At 31.5% G+C, this 19,929-nt stretch overlaps 3 protein-coding genes across 6 annotated transcripts in view; 1 reads left to right on the top strand and 2 right to left on the bottom strand.

Moving 5' to 3' along the window:
- Window positions 1-10,294, top strand: part of LOC113516666 (monocarboxylate transporter 12) — a 59,471-nt gene extending 49,177 nt beyond the window's left edge. For both annotated transcript variants that reach the window (XM_052902601.1, XM_026901121.3), the window contains exons 3-7: window positions 4,161-4,280; window positions 5,795-6,019; window positions 6,296-7,087; window positions 7,185-7,385; window positions 7,917-10,294. In XM_052902601.1, coding sequence (XP_052758561.1) covers window positions 4,161-4,280; window positions 5,795-6,019; window positions 6,296-7,087; window positions 7,185-7,385; window positions 7,917-8,074 — 1,496 coding nt within the window. In that variant the 3' untranslated portion in view covers window positions 8,075-10,294. The remainder of the gene's footprint in view (window positions 1-4,160; window positions 4,281-5,794; window positions 6,020-6,295; window positions 7,088-7,184; window positions 7,386-7,916) is intronic.
- Window positions 10,295-11,439: 1,145 nt separating this feature from the next.
- LOC116412800 (rhodopsin-like) lies at window positions 11,440-15,801 on the bottom strand. Of its 2 annotated transcripts, none has more exons than XM_052902602.1 (7): window positions 15,564-15,801; window positions 14,920-15,073; window positions 14,522-14,652; window positions 13,799-14,015; window positions 13,502-13,583; window positions 12,485-12,643; window positions 11,440-11,807 (listed from the first exon to the last, which is right to left on the bottom strand). In XM_052902602.1, the coding sequence occupies exons 1-7, from the start codon at window positions 15,685-15,687 to the stop codon at window positions 11,676-11,678; spliced, it is 999 nt and encodes a 332-aa protein (XP_052758562.1). In that variant the 5' UTR covers window positions 15,688-15,801; the 3' UTR covers window positions 11,440-11,675. The 2 variants fall into 2 exon arrangements, with proteins under 2 accessions (XP_052758562.1, XP_031763908.2); XM_031908048.2 differs by having other exon boundaries at window positions 14,908-15,073; window positions 15,564-15,800.
- A 122-nt stretch (window positions 15,802-15,923) lies between these two features.
- On the bottom strand, window positions 15,924-19,456 carry LOC113517076 (visual pigment-like receptor peropsin). Of its 2 annotated transcripts, XR_008253755.1 has the most exons (8): window positions 19,218-19,456; window positions 18,543-18,705; window positions 18,135-18,262; window positions 17,598-17,820; window positions 17,436-17,520; window positions 16,621-16,767; window positions 16,098-16,343; window positions 15,924-15,938 (listed from the first exon to the last, which is right to left on the bottom strand). XR_008253755.1 is itself a non-coding variant. In XM_026901619.3 (7 exons), the coding sequence occupies exons 1-7, from the start codon at window positions 19,303-19,305 to the stop codon at window positions 16,212-16,214; spliced, it is 966 nt and encodes a 321-aa protein (XP_026757420.1). In that variant the 5' UTR covers window positions 19,306-19,456; the 3' UTR covers window positions 15,965-16,211. The 2 variants fall into 2 exon arrangements, 1 of the variants encoding a protein (XP_026757420.1); XM_026901619.3 differs by lacking the exon at window positions 15,924-15,938 and having other exon boundaries at window positions 15,965-16,343.
- Window positions 19,457-19,929: the final 473 nt, after the last annotated feature.

Below are 19,929 nucleotides of genomic sequence, written 5' to 3' on the forward strand. Positions count from 1 at the left end.
TCTAAGTCCGTATCTCTTCCGTATATTTCATAAGATATAAGCTTGGGCTACATTGTTATGCAACGTGATTTTGTCGCTGTCTTGCTAGCAGGGTTGACAGATATACGATTTAAATCGTACTCATACTATTATTTGTCTATTTTTTAATGTACGATCGTAAAGATTATGATCGTAATTCGCACAAAAACATACGACTTTTTGGTTACCTGGCAACATTTTTATTATGAAACGAACATGCTCACATCATCAGTCACATGCAACAATTTATTGGGGATTTCCCCTTCACATCTGGCAGTCCTGCTTGCTAGAATATAGGTAAGTCAGCCACAGTTACTGACGATCGATATTTAAAGGGTATTGTTTTTGTGCTAAATATTTCATAAAAACGTTATTTAATACTTTGTGGATTATTAATTTAGTTGATAATCACTGGAAGTAAAATGGATGCTAATTTGAGAGATCAAGATCTTCGTATAAAACAGTTAATAAAAGAAAATCTACGTAAGTACTCTTTTTATACCTAGGTAGGTAAGGTATAATAAACACAAAAGGTACTTAGATCGCGTGTGTTCGAAGCATTTATTCTAATAAATTTAATTTAAAATTGTAGAAAGAAAAAAATGTCTGCCAAGCCGTAGCCGAAGCCGATCTCCAAATATATTTGGCGATAGTGAGACCCAGTGTCCAGATGATTTACCCAGCGTCGTCGCAACAAAGAAAAAAAAAGAGGATAAAGTAAAAGAAAATTTACTGAAAGAAGAAACAAACTGTTCTAAATGCTTAATTTATGGAGAAGAGGATAAAAGAAATGAGTATTTCGGACTGTTAGTGGCTCAAGAATTTAAATATATACGGCCATGTGTGCGAACGAGGTGTTATGAAGAAATTTTAAAGTATCTACGGGAAGCAAAAGGCCAACATGTTGATCAACTGCAACATGAAAACACTGAAAATTAATTACTTTCATTTTATTATATATAGATTTTTAAAATTTCCTGAAATATTATTAGTTAACGTTTTATTTAATATTGTAGAATTGATCAATACAATTTATAAAAATAATTTATTGGTATTACTTACATATTTTCAAAAAAATACGTAAAAACCTATTTTTTTGGGTGATTATGGGAGTTTATGGGTGTTTATTGGGTTTTTACCAAAGCACCGGGTTTAAACCCGGTGCTTTGCCCATCTGTAGCCTCCTATGCAGACAATTAGGTAATAATAGCAGAGGCAAAACGGTCGCTGTGACTGAAACGCTCAGGACTCATCATCATCAAGAATAATTTGCTTAGTCGTAGAATTGTATGAACAACTGTTACTGAAGTATAAGTATAGTCTTATATGCGGTAATTTCCAGAATAGCTGACAAAAATAATTATTAATCTACTTTAAAAATATGAAGAATGCAACTTCACAAAGAGATTTCAGTAGAATATATAGGTACATAGAATGTAAGCACTTTTGGTTTTCATTTAACAAAATAGCGCACTTGGTGTCATCAGTCGGTCATTACAAATAGTACGGATAAATTGTGTTTGAGACATAAATACTATAATTAATATCTACCTTAAAACAGTTTATAAATAACAATTGTCGATTCTAAACAATTTAAAAGACACGACGATTTATTTTTACGCCCCCACGCGCCCGGCTCTATCTATAATTAGCTAAATTACTGCTGCATGATAAAATTATCACTATCACAATTACACTACATGTGTTACATGTATTCTGTTCATACATAATGTAATGATTTTAAAAAATCAGCTCACTAAGAACGCCGTACTTGATATTCTGAACATACATATATAAAATAGACAATGTTATTTTAAGACGTGATTCATATTTTATATTTACAATGTATAGATAGCATAAGCGATATATAAATATTGTAATGAAGCTGATATATGTTTTTTAGTTTGTAAAATGTACATATTACATTATTTTCCAGAGAGTGTAACGTTTGATTTGCATATTTTACATTTAAAATTATTTGACTTGTTATAAAACTGACTTCTACTTTTAAAGAGAATTATATGTAGCAGAAAATAAAATTGCTCATTGTTATATTTATTACATATTTGCATATACTAACTAACTATTCAAGTAATATTTTATTGGAAACCAAAACATCTTAAAATTTTTAAAATGAAACATTGTATTATCGTATGAAAGATTTATACAAATATCCTATATTCTGATGTAGAATATGACACCAAATTTCATTCAGTACTATTCAGATGATTAAGCAAGATTCGAGTTTGTTACTCGAACCAAAATATCAAAACATCTTAACAAACATATCTACATAGCATTATGATCGAACGATCCAAGGTAAGTGGAAAAGGGACGTCTTGACGTGACGCTACCGTTGTGCCCCATTGTAACGCCATGCTTTTGTTCTTCCATGTATTCATAGTATCAATAGTGTTCACTGATGTGTCTGTACAATAACAGCTACTGCGTTTAACCTACTTTATAATTAACCATATAGTGTTATAAGGCGCAAACAATACAAGCTATGACATTGACAGCCTATATTCATCTCTTTTGAATATTTTTTTTTTTCGTTTCAATATTTGTACTCGTATCTACAAATTCCAATTATTTTGCGACTTTTCCCGCGTAAATTTTATTATATCAAAGTTCATTTAATAAGTAATAATCAATGATAATATATACTTAAATAGCTTATTAAAATTATAAATCTTATTGTTAGCGTAATGACTTCCTAAAACGTTTTAAAATTTAACAAACACATTGTATTTATCGTGAAAAACGTAAGCTTCTTATCTCAGTGAATCAATATGTCTCGGTCACGAAATCCATTCCACCCCTCAAACAAACCAGTATTGAATAGTTACATACAATACGTGGTGATTCATGGTTTATAGAAAAACCAGTGACAAATGTTACCACTCTCCATCAGGTGGGCCGTTAGCTTGTTTCTCATTGTAAATATTATAAAAAAGGTACACGTTATATTTTAAATGTAAATATTATTGTCGAGGATGCTCGACTAGACTTAAAACATATGTAAGTCAAACTAGTTATTTTTATAATAAAAATACTATTTTAATTGACTTTGATAAGACAATGCGTACAAACCAAAGTCAATGAATATTCATTTGCATATATTGTAACTAAAGTTATATAGTTTTCAGATAAACGTTGTATTTTTGTTCTTCTTTATTTAGTTTTGGTAAAATACTAACAGGAGAATAATTTTAATAATAATATTTTCATAAATATCGACAAGTAATTATTTTGATATTTATTACGACGAGATAATGATAACTCGAGAATACAACAAAGAAATTATTCTCTGCTACTCTACCTTTAGTCCATTGATAAAGTACGTAATTAAAATTCTATGTAGATTTATTGACTGAGGACTTTAAGCATCCGAGAGGATAATAATAGATTTATTATCCCCTCGGATTATAGATTTATTATCGTAGTTTAATTATACATTGTTAAAGCAAAGTTTGTAAACAATAATTTGTGGAAATAATTGATTGGAAATTTTACTATAATTACGTACACCCTATATAATGGATATACACTATCAGATACTATCTTCTTTATTCATTAACATGTCTAATAAACTTTGTTTCTACCGAATATTTCGTCTCTTTCTATCTAATTAAATTCGTAAATCGACAGAAAGTAACAAAACAAAAGTATTAAGAATTAAAGATTCTTATGTTTTTATGAACCTTAACCTTACTCAGTTTTAAACGTAGTTGATCTAATTTAAAATCTTTCAAAAATGTTACTATTATGGTCTAGATACTCGAATTTCACTACTATTTGTACAGTTTCTAATATTTGTAACTTCCCAGGTGATTTAAAAAAAAAAACATTTAAAAGCATGCGTACATCACATACAGGAACTAGGTACCTACTGGCGGTGTTAGGAGTATTATGTCTCAAAACTACTATATATAAATCAATCTAAAGAACGTATTATATTTCTATAAAGACGAAATGTACTGTATCTGTAGAAACTTATTCTGTACATTATTATAGAAATTTTCGTGATTAAGTATCAAAGATAAATATAAAGAAGTTGTTGATTTTCATGCCAACATCTAGTGTCGTCACCCAATATTATGATTAACACCGTGTTTACTTTTCACTGTTGCCTGTTTCAGCCGATGGCATGACCTATTCATTCGGCGTGTTCTATGCGGAGTTTCTGACCTACTTCAACGAGGGCAAAGGCAAAACCGCGTGGATCGTCTCCATCCTGGTGGGGGTCACCTTAAGTTCAGGTAATTATCGATACATTCAAATCAACAATAAGTCATCTATACTACACTATCTCTTTAATTCTCTATGCATGTTACATAACTTACAACACTTATTATGTAAGCCAGTTCTAAAACAAAATAATTATTGAGTCGTCTACCTACTATATATGTCTTCAAAGTCTTACTGATAAACGGAATAACATTATCTTTCTTATGTTTTTAGGTCAAAATGTAAATCAATATACGTAACTACTAATAAATAAGTTGTGGAGGCTATTTTCATGAGACCCACAATGAGCCTCGTGTGCAGCCATATTCTACTTTCATATTTTTTTTTATTAAATATATCTATAACAAAAGTGATAGCCAGTATTTCCGTAATTTCTTATATATAATATGACAACAATATGATATGTGTCTCTTTACTATTTTTACCGAAATTTTAAATTATCTCCAACATCATACTTTATCTAAAATTACATTATTTCACCAAATAATTAATTTCACAGTTGTGACGAATAAAATAAAAACTAAAAGATAACAATATGTCTTTTCTCACAGACAGTCAAAACTAAATGTATTTATATTCTCTCAATCCCTTGTTTGTTACCCCGGACTACAAATTACGAACAAGGATTCAGTGAATCTGGACCACACAAATAACGAATAGCCCATTAATTATTGTGATTGACATGTGTACTTATATAAAACGATTATAATACCTTTATGGTGAAATGTGTTAATCCCTACGGATTACAAAGGTCTGACGTTACCTAATCACTTAATGTAAAACGCAAGCAAATATAAGCTCTTGGCACCTATGTATTTTGATCGAAATTAATGGTGCGCAGACAAGATTTTATATGTAATAACGCAACTGCGCATCAATCACTTCGCTCAAGTTACGGTGTCAGGTGAAATACCTGAAAATGACTGAATTGGCCTGGCATAATGTTAAATATAAACAAAGATAGCTATTTCATGTGTGTTTATATGTAATCATATCATGTTAAGTTGACCGTTAATTACTCCTTATAAACATATGAATTATCAATGATGTTGTTGTAAGGCAACACCAAAGTATTTGCATTATTATTGCGCAAAGATATGAATAAATTTTAATTTATTTGTTTTTTACAATAACATATACTTTTTCAAAAAATCAAAACTGACTGAACATCCAAGCACTTATGGCAAACAAGTAGGTGGCCTATTAGATATACCTAAGTAGTAATCCTTCCCTCCATATATTTATTACGACTCGGCTCTACTCCTGATAATTTTGGACAACTTTTTTGTTTAAAACATAACAACATATGCTACAAAACAGATACTTCGTCGATTACCAAATCAATCCTGACTGGCATAGTGAGAGATGGTTCATTGTATATTCCAATATATTTGACAAAAAATAACACTTCCAATACATCGGCAACTGTCGATAATGAATTATCCATTGACCTCCAAATCTAATATTATATTCATAACCTTTTTTGTCTCTTCCATCTCTAACTACACATTATTGGCAATTTCAGGTCCAATATCAAGTTCCTTCGTGAATCGTTGGGGTTGCCGTGCAGTAACAGTTGCTGGAGCGCTACTGTCTGCTACGTGTGTGGTGGCATCAGCATATGCTGAAAACGTACTTACTTTAATCTTCACAATTGGGGTGGGTGCTGGTTTCGGTTTCGGACTAATATACCTGCCCGCTATAGTGAGTGTCACTGTCTGGTTTGAACGCTATAGGAGTCTAGCTACAGGTAAGTTCTTCTTTAGTGGGTAAAATAGTTTTTAAATTGATTTATTTCTAGTTTTTTTTTAAATGTATTTGTATTATATATATAATCATGCATAAATCATTTTTCCCTTTAAATCTTTATTTTCTTAATATAAGTTTATCATCTTATTGAAACATACCAAACATTTAAATTTTATATAAATATTTAAAAATAAATTCCATAATTGATCATTATTAGTGGAATAAAACATAATTCTTATAACATGTTTATTTAATTCAATTTTTATTTGAATTCCAGGCATAGCAGTCTGCGGGTCAGGACTTGGCACATTTTTATTTGCACCAATCACATCAGCTCTTATCTCAGAATATGGCTGGCGTGGAGCAATGGCTATCATCGGTGCCTTCATTCTCAACTGTGTGCCCCTGGGACTTATGTTTCGCCCTGTCCCTGAAATTCGAAGAACACCAGTAACCGAACCAATGCTCCCTAAATCGAGTAATTCCCCTTTAAAAAGATCTCAAAGTACAGAAAACGTTATTCGGGCTAACGGAAAAGTTGAAGATAATGATATGGCCCGACTAACACTTTCGCAGCCAGCTCTAAATAAATCACTCGAACAAAAAAAATTGTCTAAAAGTCAATCAAAACATGGTAGTGGCATTATGCAAAGACCTGATGTATTATATCAGGGGAGTATGAACAGTTTAGCAAAATTCAGGGCTGCATCGCCAGAAAGAATACTCCCAAGAGAACCAAAAGAAGAAATAGAAGATAAATGCGGATGGTTACCATGTTCTGCTGAATCGAAAGCAGCTTTATCCGAAATGCTAGATCTTTCTCTTTTAATAGATCCAATATTTGTTTTATTTTCGTTATCTAATTTCTTAACTAGCATAGGATTCTATATTCCATATGTTTACATTGTGCCTATGAGTGACAAGATGAAAGTAACAAATCCTGCTTACTTGATATCTATAATTGGTGCATCGAATTTAGTTGGGAGAATTATTCTTGGATACATCAGTGATAAACCTTGGGTGAACCGCTTATTGGCCTACAATATTTGTCTCACAATCGCAGGGATTAGTAAGTAAAACATATCTATCTATACTAATGTTATACAATCTAAATGTACTAAGTTAAAACACTTTTTTTACTATTATAATTTTTTTAAACATTACAGGTACAGCATTGGCAATGGCTTGCTGGGAATTTTGGGGTCTAGCAGTATATGCAACTGTATTTGGATTCACGATCGGTGCCTACGTCGGCCTCACTTCTGTGGTCCTTGTAGATCTACTGGGTCTCGAAAAGCTCACTAATGCCTTTGGACTTCTTTTACTATTTCAAGGCATAGCATCGCTCATAGGTCCACCTCTAGCTGGTACGTTACTGTTAGATATCCTACTAATAATAATATATTATAATTTGTAATAAGTCTTGAAGTAGTCGTGGCCGTGTGGGCCCGGCATAGAATAGACCAACCTTACCTTTCCCGTGGATGTAATAAGAGGCAACTAAGATAAAGCAAGGAATGGGCAGCAGCGTCCCTTCTAAAACATCTCCAAAGGCTGTCGTTGTAAATCCATCTGCCAAGCATAGCCACTACTGGGAAAACTCCCCAAAGGGAGGCTTATGTTTAATAGTGAACAGTTAAAGGCTTCAACCTTGATGATGAGATAATGAAGTCTTGAAGTATTCCAAAATAAAATTTATTCATCATCATCCCTCCCACATAAGAGGAGGTTTTACCAGTAGTTGCCACTAAAAACTTACAAGTGAACTAGTAGCTACGAGTATTATTTATAATTCTGAGATTATCAACCGCTGATTGTAACATAATTATTTAATACTATACCTGTAGGCCAGACTAAGAACGTAACTGCTATTACAATATTGGCATACATATTTTCAGGCTGGCTGTACGATGCGCTAAACTCATACGCGCCTGGATTCTACGTAGCGGGAGGGACGATCTCTTTAAGCGGTCTCATCCTATTCTTCATTCCTGTATTGGAAAAGCGAAATAACAATAGAAGATGGGCTGACGAAACGGATATGGAGCAAATATAGCAGGCCGGGACCCGAGGGATCAGAGAGTACCCCATCATTGTACTCAACAGTCCCTCCACCTCCCCCGCACCATCGTCGGGGGATGAAACCTATAGCGACAGGGTATATAATACTACAATAATAGAAGAGAATAATTTTTATACCAATAATAGTTACGATCATGTAAATAAACTAGTGAAGAGTGAATGCTTTGATGAGAGCTACCTAACTCATTCCAGAGATAATGTGGAGAGTGTATGAACGTTTAGTGATAAAAGGTGCAATACAACATTAATTTCCTACATTAGTTTAATTGTGAAGTGCCGATAGTTCAACTTTACCCAAAGAACTGAAACAAATTTATATACTATATCTATTTTAAGTATTTAATGTTAAGGTAACTGATAAAATTGTCATGCTTAAAGTATACCAATTACTATTTCGTGTTAATAACATATTGACGTGCACTTAGTGAAAATAGTAATTTAAAATGTATATGGACGATATGTCTTAAAATAAAAAATGTTATTAAGAATGTTAAGACAAGTGAAACTGAGCAGAATATTGAAAAAGATATAGTGCAAAGCTAGATCTTGTGTTATTGTTTATTATGTAAGTAAATATAGTGATTGTTTAATCTAATTAAACAAATGACACCTAAAACGGTATCTTAACGGTGTTGGAAACCATTTAGGAATAGTGTCTTCTATTATATAGTATTTGAGAAATTGTTTTCGAGTTTGTTTAACCAGTAAATTAAATTTCTCTCTTGAAACCAATCACCAAAGTTTTTAAATTTAATTACAAACTCTTCCAGAGCAACTGTTGCCCTGGAATTTCTGTTTTATCTATATTTATATTTGGGTATATTAATTATTATAATTATAATAAGTATATTATTTATTATAATATTGACTAAATTTAATGCATTGCTGATTATAAAATTTGTGTAAATTAAATGCATACGAATAACGAATTTTAAATGTAAAGAACGTTCTATTCAATACACTTTTGGCAACTAATGAGTATGGAAGTGTAAACAATATTACCATGAAAATACTCATGCTAATATTACTTACTATTTTATCTAACAACTAATGTTTTTATAAGACCCAAATTGATGTCACAAAGAAGAATTAAACTTCTTTAAAAAAATTAATCAATTATTAACATTTTCACGAAGTGCCACAAATTCAATGTTATTCAAACATAACATGTATTGTATATCATATAATAATAGTAGGTATCTATATTATTTACCAAGGGGAGAAAGCAAAAGAATATTAACGAGAATACATTTATGGCAAGAACCACAGGATTTCGCTCAAATTAATATTCTTTGCTCTCTCCTTAGTGACAGTTTTTGCTACATCTACAAGGAAAACGTATTTAAATGAAATCTTTAATGAATTAAACTTGATTATTGTAACATTAGATATCTTGGATACATAAGACTTAACTTAAAATTAAATAAAAAAAATCGTTTTTCTGCATTTTCTGTTGTGGTTGTGTGTTAATTTAGACAGTAATCATTATTTTTATCCAATCCTATTTCAAGGATAAATAATGAACAGCTGACGGCTTTTAGTGTTTATAATAAAGTATGTGCTTTCTGAGTAGATGTGGTAAAAATACTATTCATTATAATATGTGACGACGTATGATTCTATAATGGCCTTAATGTGGACCAATCGTTGGTAGAATGGATGAGGTCCAACGTATCTTAACAGGAGCATAGTCTCTGTTTAAATAACTATGTAGTAAACTAAAAGTACATTGATTTTTTCATTTATTTTTACAGTAGATATAGATTTTTCGCTTAGTGCCAACTCTCCGTCCTTCCACATCTACTTGAGAAATATTTGTACTTTTATTATTATGAATTTTTCGGTAGACTACAAATCTTAAAGTCTAATCTATTCGAAGCTCGAGAGTTGGCGCTCTAGCTATTAATTTCCACGTTGTGTTCAGTAGAATAAACCTTATCCTATAATTTTTCAGAAACTGATACGTAAACTATATAATAATGTAAATACTTTGACTGAATTAGGTAATGCATACTGTATCTTACAACAAACAATTGAACTGTACTAATTACAGATATCTTCGTACAAATCTTTGACTCTTCGTTTTATATTGTTGAATTCTTGCGCATCTAATGCGATAACTGTAAATTGATGTTAATATGCATATATGTATACCTAATATTGAAATATATATTGGAATTTATTACAGCCATTACCTTCCGTCCTTTTTTCTAATCACTATCCACGATCCAACCAACTTATAATATATACGATATAAATACGAGTACACGAAAATGTTAATGCAAACCAATCATATGCTTAAACTGTATCTTCATTTATACGACTGGAATTGATTTTTCTTACTCTACAAACTGACGGTCATTGTGATGAAAAATGGTAATCGTTTCCTATAGACCTAATACTATAGACAAAATACTCTGTGACTTTCATAGTATACTTAATGTGTTGTCATTCCTGAGGACTATAGTGATAACATGCATTGCTAGTCTGTCAAAACGTGAACAAGTTATACTACGTCTATGGATATAATTCATTCCTGAGGAAATAAACAACATCGCTACAAAAAACATTCTCCTATCATTGTTAGAAATTAGCAGCGAACTTTAAAAAAAGACGATCACAAAAGATCATGGAAAGGTCGCAGTATCACAGGTTTGTTTGCCTGAAAAATCCCGTCTTTCAATAATAATAATAATGGACATAATTAGAGTCATAATACCCTTGGTGGCCACCATTGTGTACCTACTGTTCCCAAAATCTTTCAGTGGCATCCTTCAAACTAAAACAGGCATGGAAGTATAGTTACTTCCATTAGAAAAAACTTATTATTTACCAACTAAGGGAGCTTGACACTTTTCCCAATTCTCTTGCTTAAAAATCACAATATACAAAACAAAATAAAATTTTATCACTGGAAACTTTGTAAATAATCTATTACCATTCCGCGACACTCGACAAGTTTACAAGTTAATATATCCAAGTCCGGATACTGACTCATGATACCGTTGAGCAGAGTGGAAAAGGAGCCTGTTTTGCTAGCTGTATTCTTCTCAGTGGAACATGGAAAAAGTCCTTTTAATGTGCTCGAACTTATGTAACTTTGTTAAAATATTTGAATATTTATAACTTCTACTACCTTGGGGGTAGCATCCCCTTGTGTAAAGATTTTCTGTACCTTCATTGCAATGAAGGCGATGTAAAAATAAGTTAAAGAGTTAATTAGAATGGAGGAAGTGCAAAGATTAATTTATGAGCAAGTAGAATACTTCTAATCGAGTTAATACAGTCCTACTGAATATCTTATAGTTGACATTCATAAAAAAGAAACCACAAATAAAATATATTTCAAAAGAATATACAAACAAATTTATTAATTTTAAATTACATTTCTTTGAAAGGTTAACATAAATAAGCTACTGTACTCCTTACATATAATTAAACCGTAGATAAATAGATAGATATCAAGTAAAAGATAATCTATACAGAACTGTTTTAAAATCTAATCTAATAAAATATTTACTGATATTTAAGTAAAAGATAAATAAGTAATTATTATTCTGTGGTAAAAGTAAAATTTATTGATACTTCGTGTGATCAGTTTCTTCAGTATTCTTTTTTTGTTCATCACACATATGCAAATTACACATAACATTTCGCAGTCGAGTGTCTACTATGAATAGGGCAATAACAGTTAATGCTGGCGACAGCTGAAAATTAATTAAATTAAAAAATTTGAAATTGTAAAAAAATGAATAATACTACAATTATTCTTTATAAAAAACCGTAATAAACTATATTAAAATAATAAAAGCGTGGTTTAAAAAAAATTCTGTGACAGTTTTTCATGCAACTGGAGATTGAAAACAAGCTTATGGCTCACCTGATGGAAAGTGATGAACCATTGCTTACACCTAAATTCAAATTGCTTATCCTGATGCTGACCAGAAACATCGCAGAATACACTGTGACGCCCAAAGTACCTAATGCCTTGCTATTTCTTAAAACTAAGATGTTATATCTCCCAACCCTGTAATTTCCCTATCAAAACCCACCCTTCAAATCTACTTTAAAACTTGATCTTGTAAAATGAATAAAACATAATACAGTTTCATTCATTTTACAAGATCAATTTGGAAACTGATTTTTATGAATCTTTTTTTAATGGAAAATATTTAAAAATTTAATCTCTTGTTGGTCCATGCCAATTTTCAATTCAAATATATGTATATATTGTATTGCCCTTTATATTGTAAATTACGAAAATGTATTAAAACATATTTAATGGAAACGCGAACGAAAAAAAAAATTTTTGTGATATGACAAAACGCTAACTATACACACAATTCCCATTCCTCTGCAACATATATAAAAGACTATTTCTTACCCAATTTAGCCACATAGCACAATTTATAAATGTCAGATACAGTGACGAACTAATAGGCAGTATGTTCTTAACTAATAGCTGCTGGAGCAATATCCGGCCTCGGATAAAAGCGATCGGCATCCAACAGAGCAGGTTCACTGTAGTTATGACTATGACATTCTATAAAAAATACAAAATTAAATAGGCAGCTGACTATGACAATCTGGCTTAAATCATAACTAGACATTTTGAATGGCATCTCCGTATATGTATTAAGAGATTCAGGCTCGAATCCCCTCCAATCGAGTTGTCGGAAGATTATATTTTTGAAGTGGTATACTATACCAGTTTTCAAAAAATACTTTTAAATTAATCCTTTAATATATCGTCATAGTCGTAGAATAGTGACGGATCTTTATATGTAATCTTCGTCAGATCCGTCAGTATTTTTTTTATTTTTTTTTTGTGATGGGTGAAAATGGTATGGTAATCCCGCCTGCACTAACGGGATACCCTGGCGGAGCACCAGTGAAGGGTGATAGATGAGAATGAAAACAGGCCAGTTAGCCCATTATGATGACTTCATCAGGAATTAATCATGATAGTTTCCAGGGGGAACCGCGAGGAGGTCGACCTGGTTGGGTATATTGCTAGCAATGGGATTCTCAGTCTCCATTACTAACAACCCCTTCCCCCCGATCCGTCAGTATTCTACGACCATGACGATATGAAACCTACAATGCCACAAACAAGTACATACAAAAATAAGCTTAACTTATGCAGTGGTTAAAGACCAAGTATATGAGATATTAAAGTCAATAGAGAGGCAAAAAGAAGAAAAGGTTATCAATTGAACAACAATATATTCTTTTAAATTTTATTTTATGTGTCCTTGAAGTTCGAAACTATTTTGATAATGATTCTATGTACCATTTTTCCACACTCATTATGACATGATAGATGATAGCTTTTTGGAAAATTCTTAAAATATTTGAGCTTAGTGTTTACAACACTTTGGAAAGAATTTAAATATTTTACCTTTGTAAACTGGATTTGTCCTTCACTGGTTTTGTTAGAATGTCTCTTTTCCAGTAAATGGGCCCAAAATAACATCATAACCCTAAAATAAAAAGACTTTTACTAACTACATTGTATTTATACCTATAATATTAATATACGTAAGTAAATATGTCACCACATGTTCACTCAACCTGTGTTCCTATAAATAGCCTTTTCAATATTTATAGGCGCATAATAAAATCTGTTTTATAAACCTATATACGTATAGAAATCAATAAAATGCTTTAATTAAATAATAATTATTTAAATACCTACATCATTATTGCAGGCTTGATACTTCGAAGAAAGAATATAATCAAGATGACGTATTTCTCATAGCCCTCGGGCAATATCATGTCGAAAGTGCAAGAACTGCATGTAAAATCATACCAATAACCCCCGTAACCAAAAACAGGGGCATATGTGTACAGAGTAGTAAAAAACAATGAACTAAACAAATACAGTAAGTAGTGTTTCTTCTGTATCAGCCAATCTGAAAATAATTAATAATTTATCAATAAATTAATTAGTGCAAAATATGCTCCATATTTGTTAAAATCTATGTTATTCTTAATACTAAATACCGTTATATTGACATAAAATATGTTCAATATCATCATCATCATTTCAGTCGTTAACTGTCCACTGCTAAACATAAACCAGTTTTGGCAGTAGTTTTCATGCTTAGCAAGCGGGTTGGCAACCGCCGTTAGGCTTTTAGAGATGTTTTAAGAGGAACGCTGCTGCCCAAACTTTATTAAGTTCCCTTAGTCGCCTATTACGACATCCTCAGGAAAGGAAGGGGTTATATGCCGGGACCACACGGCCACTTAATATACAGGTACGTATATATTGTATACATTTCATGATGGCAACGAAAGTGAATTGTTTCACTTTCATACTTTATGGACCTCACTGCCTGATAATGTATACAAAAAAAATATTTTAAAATCATTAAAAATGAACTTTAAGTAAATAAATATAAAACTATGATATTACCATTAGCAGTATACCGAGCAAGAACAAATCTCTCAATACAAACATGATTAAGACTTTCAACTTCTAGTATAGCAAAGAAAGTCTCATAGAGCGCGAACATTATACAAGAAAATATTTGTAATTCGAACCAGCTGTAATAAAAAACATATTATAAATGAACATTGCATTCATTTTTACAATAAACCCCTAATTCTGTATTGTTATTTCATTAGCGAATAATCGTTTTAAATTAGTTATAAATACAGTTATGTCTTTATAGACAACTGGCCAAGTAGCGGTCATGTAGATTATGTTTAGACTGTGAAATAACGTATGCTTTATGGTTTTTTTTGTTTAAATAATTTTAATTACAAATAAAAAATATAAATTAATAAAAAACATATTACTTATCTAGATACTTGAACATAGGCAGATAGGCTAAAGTTGCAACTACGTTCCTCACTCCTGCTACCACCGTAAAGATTGTTAGATTGCGATAACTCAAGTCATACCATAACCTTGACGAAACGAGAGCTATATTCACCCAACAATTCAGTATCAATGAAACTAAACCTGAAAATAAAGAACATCATTAAAATATAAATTATTTATTTATAAACGTTTAAAGAAGTTTGTAGTAAAATTGTGTTTGTCAAGTTTGTTCTATTTTTCTACAACTGAATTGACATAACATTTTAAAATATTTTTGCACAACTCTACTAAGTATCTAAGTGTCTGGTATGAATACTTACTATAATAATAAACGATTTAAAACCAGACAACAAATATCAGGGGATTTACCCCGAATATTCAGCCCTGAGTCAATTTAAGAAAAGTTCATTTCTCGAATTAACTGTGACTTGGACCCACCTTGTATTCACATTTACATAAAGTTATTTTGTTTCACCTTTCCATTATGTATATCTCCTCAATCCACTTCAAATACGCATACAGTGCAACGCGGAATGGAATAAATTAAATTACTAAGAAATTAATTTATCATATCTAAAAACAATCATTTGCAATAATTAATTTTAAAAGCTTTAAGAACAGACTACGTTACCTGTAAAGGCTAATCCCTGATGAAGGACAGACCTTGAATTTTCATCGTAATAATCCTTCCAAATGCATTGATCTACAACTTTCTTATCATCCAGAAGAAAATATAAAAGTAGACTACTACTCATTTTGAATGACAGTTGATGTTCAATAAAACTTTTTGTACAAATTACTAACTAAATAAAAAAGCAGCAATCTTTAGTGCGTTACAGGCGACGAATAACAATATACTTTGCTTGACCATACTTACCTCAGATACATAGATACTACGCATCTCACATTACATCTTCTGTTCAACTACTAACAAGTTATGTTACGCTCTGTTATTTTATATTGTCCTGAACAATATAACTTGTTTCAATTATAGTTTAAAATAAAACTGTGGATTCAATGAAAAATTAAAATGGATTACTACATTCAATTCGTGCTTAGGACATAATAAAAAAAATGGTAAATAATGTGCTTATTATTAAAAATGTCTTATTTATTACAACATAGAGGATATTATAATACAACATTTCGTTTAGACCATCACTACAATTTCATCTGACAATCCTCCAACGGCCGGGGAACCTCAAGTTCAGTCTTCTGGGAGCGGAACGCGTCCTCTTGGGGTCACAGTCTTGTCTTCTGGAGACGTAACTCTGTCTGGTTATGCACTATTGAAAAGTTTCGCTTGTTCTGGGTGCAGCAACGCGTAATTTCTACGCATACGCCCAAGGAGCGCAGCGCGTAATCTGTCGTCACAAATTAGGTAGCACAGAACAGGTATACTGGTTGCTGCCTGTAACAACATATATAAATATTATGTAAAAAAAAACAATATTATTCAAAGCATTATTAATTTTAATGTTATAAATTATTATTTACTTTTAACTTAAAATTTTTATGCTCCAAGAAAAATTCATAGTAATCACTATTAACTACAAGGATTATTCAAATCTATTCTGAACTGGCACCTTAATTATTATAAGTGTTAAGTGGTATAAAGAATGCGGAAAGCATTCTGTGACATTCTTGACTATAAACAACGATTACTAGTTTATGTCAAATAAGCTTACCTCAGCAGCTATCGGTGCTATGAGTGCCAGAGCGGGGGGTACGTGAGGTCTGTACCCATATGCCAATAAAGGTACCCATTGCCATATTGTTAGGACAGCACTTGGAATCCATAACGCTAGTGTTGCAACACACAGTGCGTGAGCACTCTGTAACATTGCAATTTGCCATAATATTATCTCTTGGTTAAGTAAGTAATAAAATAGTCAATAACTAAATCAACCCCTCTCCACACCAAATCCTTTCCAAAATATCATAGGTAATGTCGTTTTAGCAAATGATATAAATTTTCTACAAACGTACATAATGTCATACAAAAACACTGGATCTAAATTTAGCCTCAAGTTCTAGTAATGAGCGTGAACTTTAGAGTTGATGGAGTATAATACTTTCGTTACAAAAAAATTGGCATATTTGCACAAAGTTTTAACTAATATACATTAATTAATAAATACACTGAGTGATCGTTTAGTATGAATGCAATCACAATTTTTTTTACAATGACACTAGATGGTGACACTTATCAAATTTAAACGTACATCCGAAGAAAATACATATTGTTGCTAGCAACAGTAGAGTTTACGAAGATTAAAAAGGTACAAACTTTTACTTAAAGTTTGTAGTTAAAAAGTATTCATACAACTGCTATTTAAACCACTCAAGTAATTTATTCGAGAAATGAAGAAAAACACAGAAATATAAAATTGCTTAGGTAGACATAACCGCCATATGTCAATTCCATACATTTTGCTATAAAAATGTCGCCACTAGAAATGTATTTTATGTAAAGTAATAGTACACATTTGATTTTCTTTACCTTTGTAAGACGCTTCTGTTCCCTTTGCTGTTCACTTCTATAATATATTTTCTCAAGTCGAACAGCTTTTCCCATATAATAAAAACTGAAAAAAAAATAATCCACTTAATAAACACGTATATAAAATCAAAATAATATTTAATTTGAAGACTTTAAACTGACATTGCAATAATCGGAACCACTCCACATACTATGACGTATGGTATACTAAAGCCGATGTGTTTCATTCCTGATGCAAGTGACGGCCATAGTAAAGTGCAAGATGTACCCGTAGTATCACAAGAGTACAATCCGTAACCAAACAGTGGCGGCGTGGCGAACACTACTGAACTAAACCAACACGCACCAATCAGTATCCAATACACTTGGAGATATAGGGATTTTTCTGAAACAATAACATATATGTACGTAGTTAGTACTTTTTATAAAATACTGTAAATCACAAAAAAAATGTACTTTATTTAATTGAGAAAAAGTTAACCGAAATTAGATAATGTCTATAAACAACTACATAATGATTAAAGTTTATTAATTGATAAATGGACTGCCCATTTACTAATTACTCAAAAAGGGTCCTGGCGTAAAGATCTACTTAAATAAATTTCTTTATAATACTAGAAAATCTATAAATACAATACTTTAAATAGGCCTTATTTGAAACAAATTTAATTTGTTGTATGTGAAGTAAAAACAACCAACCTTGTCTGTAGAATTTTGCTTGCAAATATCTCTCTAATACAATGGCGAATAAAGCGTACATTTGAAAAATGCCAAGGAATTGGTTCAAAAACGCAAATAGTTGGCAACACGCTGGACCAAATAACCATCTAAAACAATATTACACTGTCACATGAAAATTAAAAAAAAAAAAAATTTACTTTAAAGTTATCAATATCAACTACTGTAAGTTTTAATGTCTTTAAAATTAATAACATTTATATGGGAGGGATTGAAAATATATAATATATATATTTTCTACTTTTAGTATTATTACATTATTTCACAAAAACACATATGCTAACAACTGCTTTCTCAGATGGAATAAACAAATTAGAGATATTTATCAAATTATTTTATAACATTTGGTTGATAATCAACCAGACTAACCTTTTTGCTAGAGCTGATGTTCCTGAAAATGGAAATCCTAAGAGATTCCTGCCGAGCGATGCAGAACAGAGATTAAGTACTAGTATATGACTCTTGAATATGAGCAGGTGGCTATGAATGAACGTGGCAAACAGCCAACCGTTTAGCAGCACCCCGAATACACCTGTCAAAATAATGATATTACGGCGAGGTAAAAGTATTTATATTAAATTATAACTAAACGTTACTATTTTTAAATGACTGTAATGATCCAGTAATATCATCCAGTACTTTCCACAAGCTATATTAATACCTGCAACTTCAGGGATATCACGCTATGTTTGTTAAAATACTTGTCTTAATTTTAGTTTTGGACATTTGTGTTAGTTCATTTCAAAAAAAAATAATTTGTTCAAATAACTTTTCAGGTACTAAATGTAAACTGGACCTATACAGAATTAACTGCTGAATCATATTAAATTATTGCATTTTTATAAAAAGAAAAGAGAATATATAGATAAGTAATTTAAAATTATAGTTTTATCCCCTCCTGACACACATCGTGCTAATGTAATGAAAGTGATGAATAGCCATGTCCTTGTCTTAGACATCGATAGTTTTCAGAGGATATTTCTACCTCGACATAACTTAAAAATGTCCTTATTTGTGTCTGATCATCCATTCGTTAATACTAACCAAATATTATTAGACAAGCGCCGAGCAACGTTTTGTAGGAACCGTCGAAGTAATACCACGGACACTCGTCCTCCGGATAATCGAACATTCTCGTAACGCTACTTTTTAATCACTGATACTCAGGCACCAACCAAAAAACCACAATATTCAGGACATTTATTACTTCATTTAGCTCAATTTTTCGCTGAATATGACGTCCACATTGGACAAGAGGACATTGAGACTGGTCAGGTTGTCGAACCAACAAGATTCATCACAAAGGATGATATCGTGTTACTCGTCCTGACGCCACTTTGTGCGTGGCATTGGGGGCGTGAACGTCCGTGGTACGCTTAACAACTACCTCTTACTTGAAACTTTCAGATTTTCACAGTCACCTTTACGATTTTGCATATTAAATTGTATATAGTAATTCATTTGAAATTAATACATAATTGACGGGTTCTTACCACAACTATTTGATTATTTGATCAAGGCGATATTTCGATGTTATTACAGGAGTTATGATCTTAACATAAATGTAACTCTTGAAATGCAAGTATGTTCTATTTTAATGTAAAAACAAGCTTTTATTAACATATGTATATTTTAATCGAGAATGATCAACTAGTTTCGGGACCATTCAGGACCTTAATCATAAGTGGCCATACATGGCGAGTATGTTTGCTGACAGACTTTTTTCTGCGTTTATAGTAACTCTATGATATTTTTA

Source organism: Galleria mellonella, unplaced genomic scaffold, assembly GCF_026898425.1.
Source record: "Galleria mellonella isolate WM207_F2 unplaced genomic scaffold, CSIRO_AGI_GalMel_v1 utg93, whole genome shotgun sequence".
NCBI classification, from domain to species: Eukaryota; Metazoa; Arthropoda; class Insecta; order Lepidoptera; family Pyralidae; genus Galleria; species Galleria mellonella.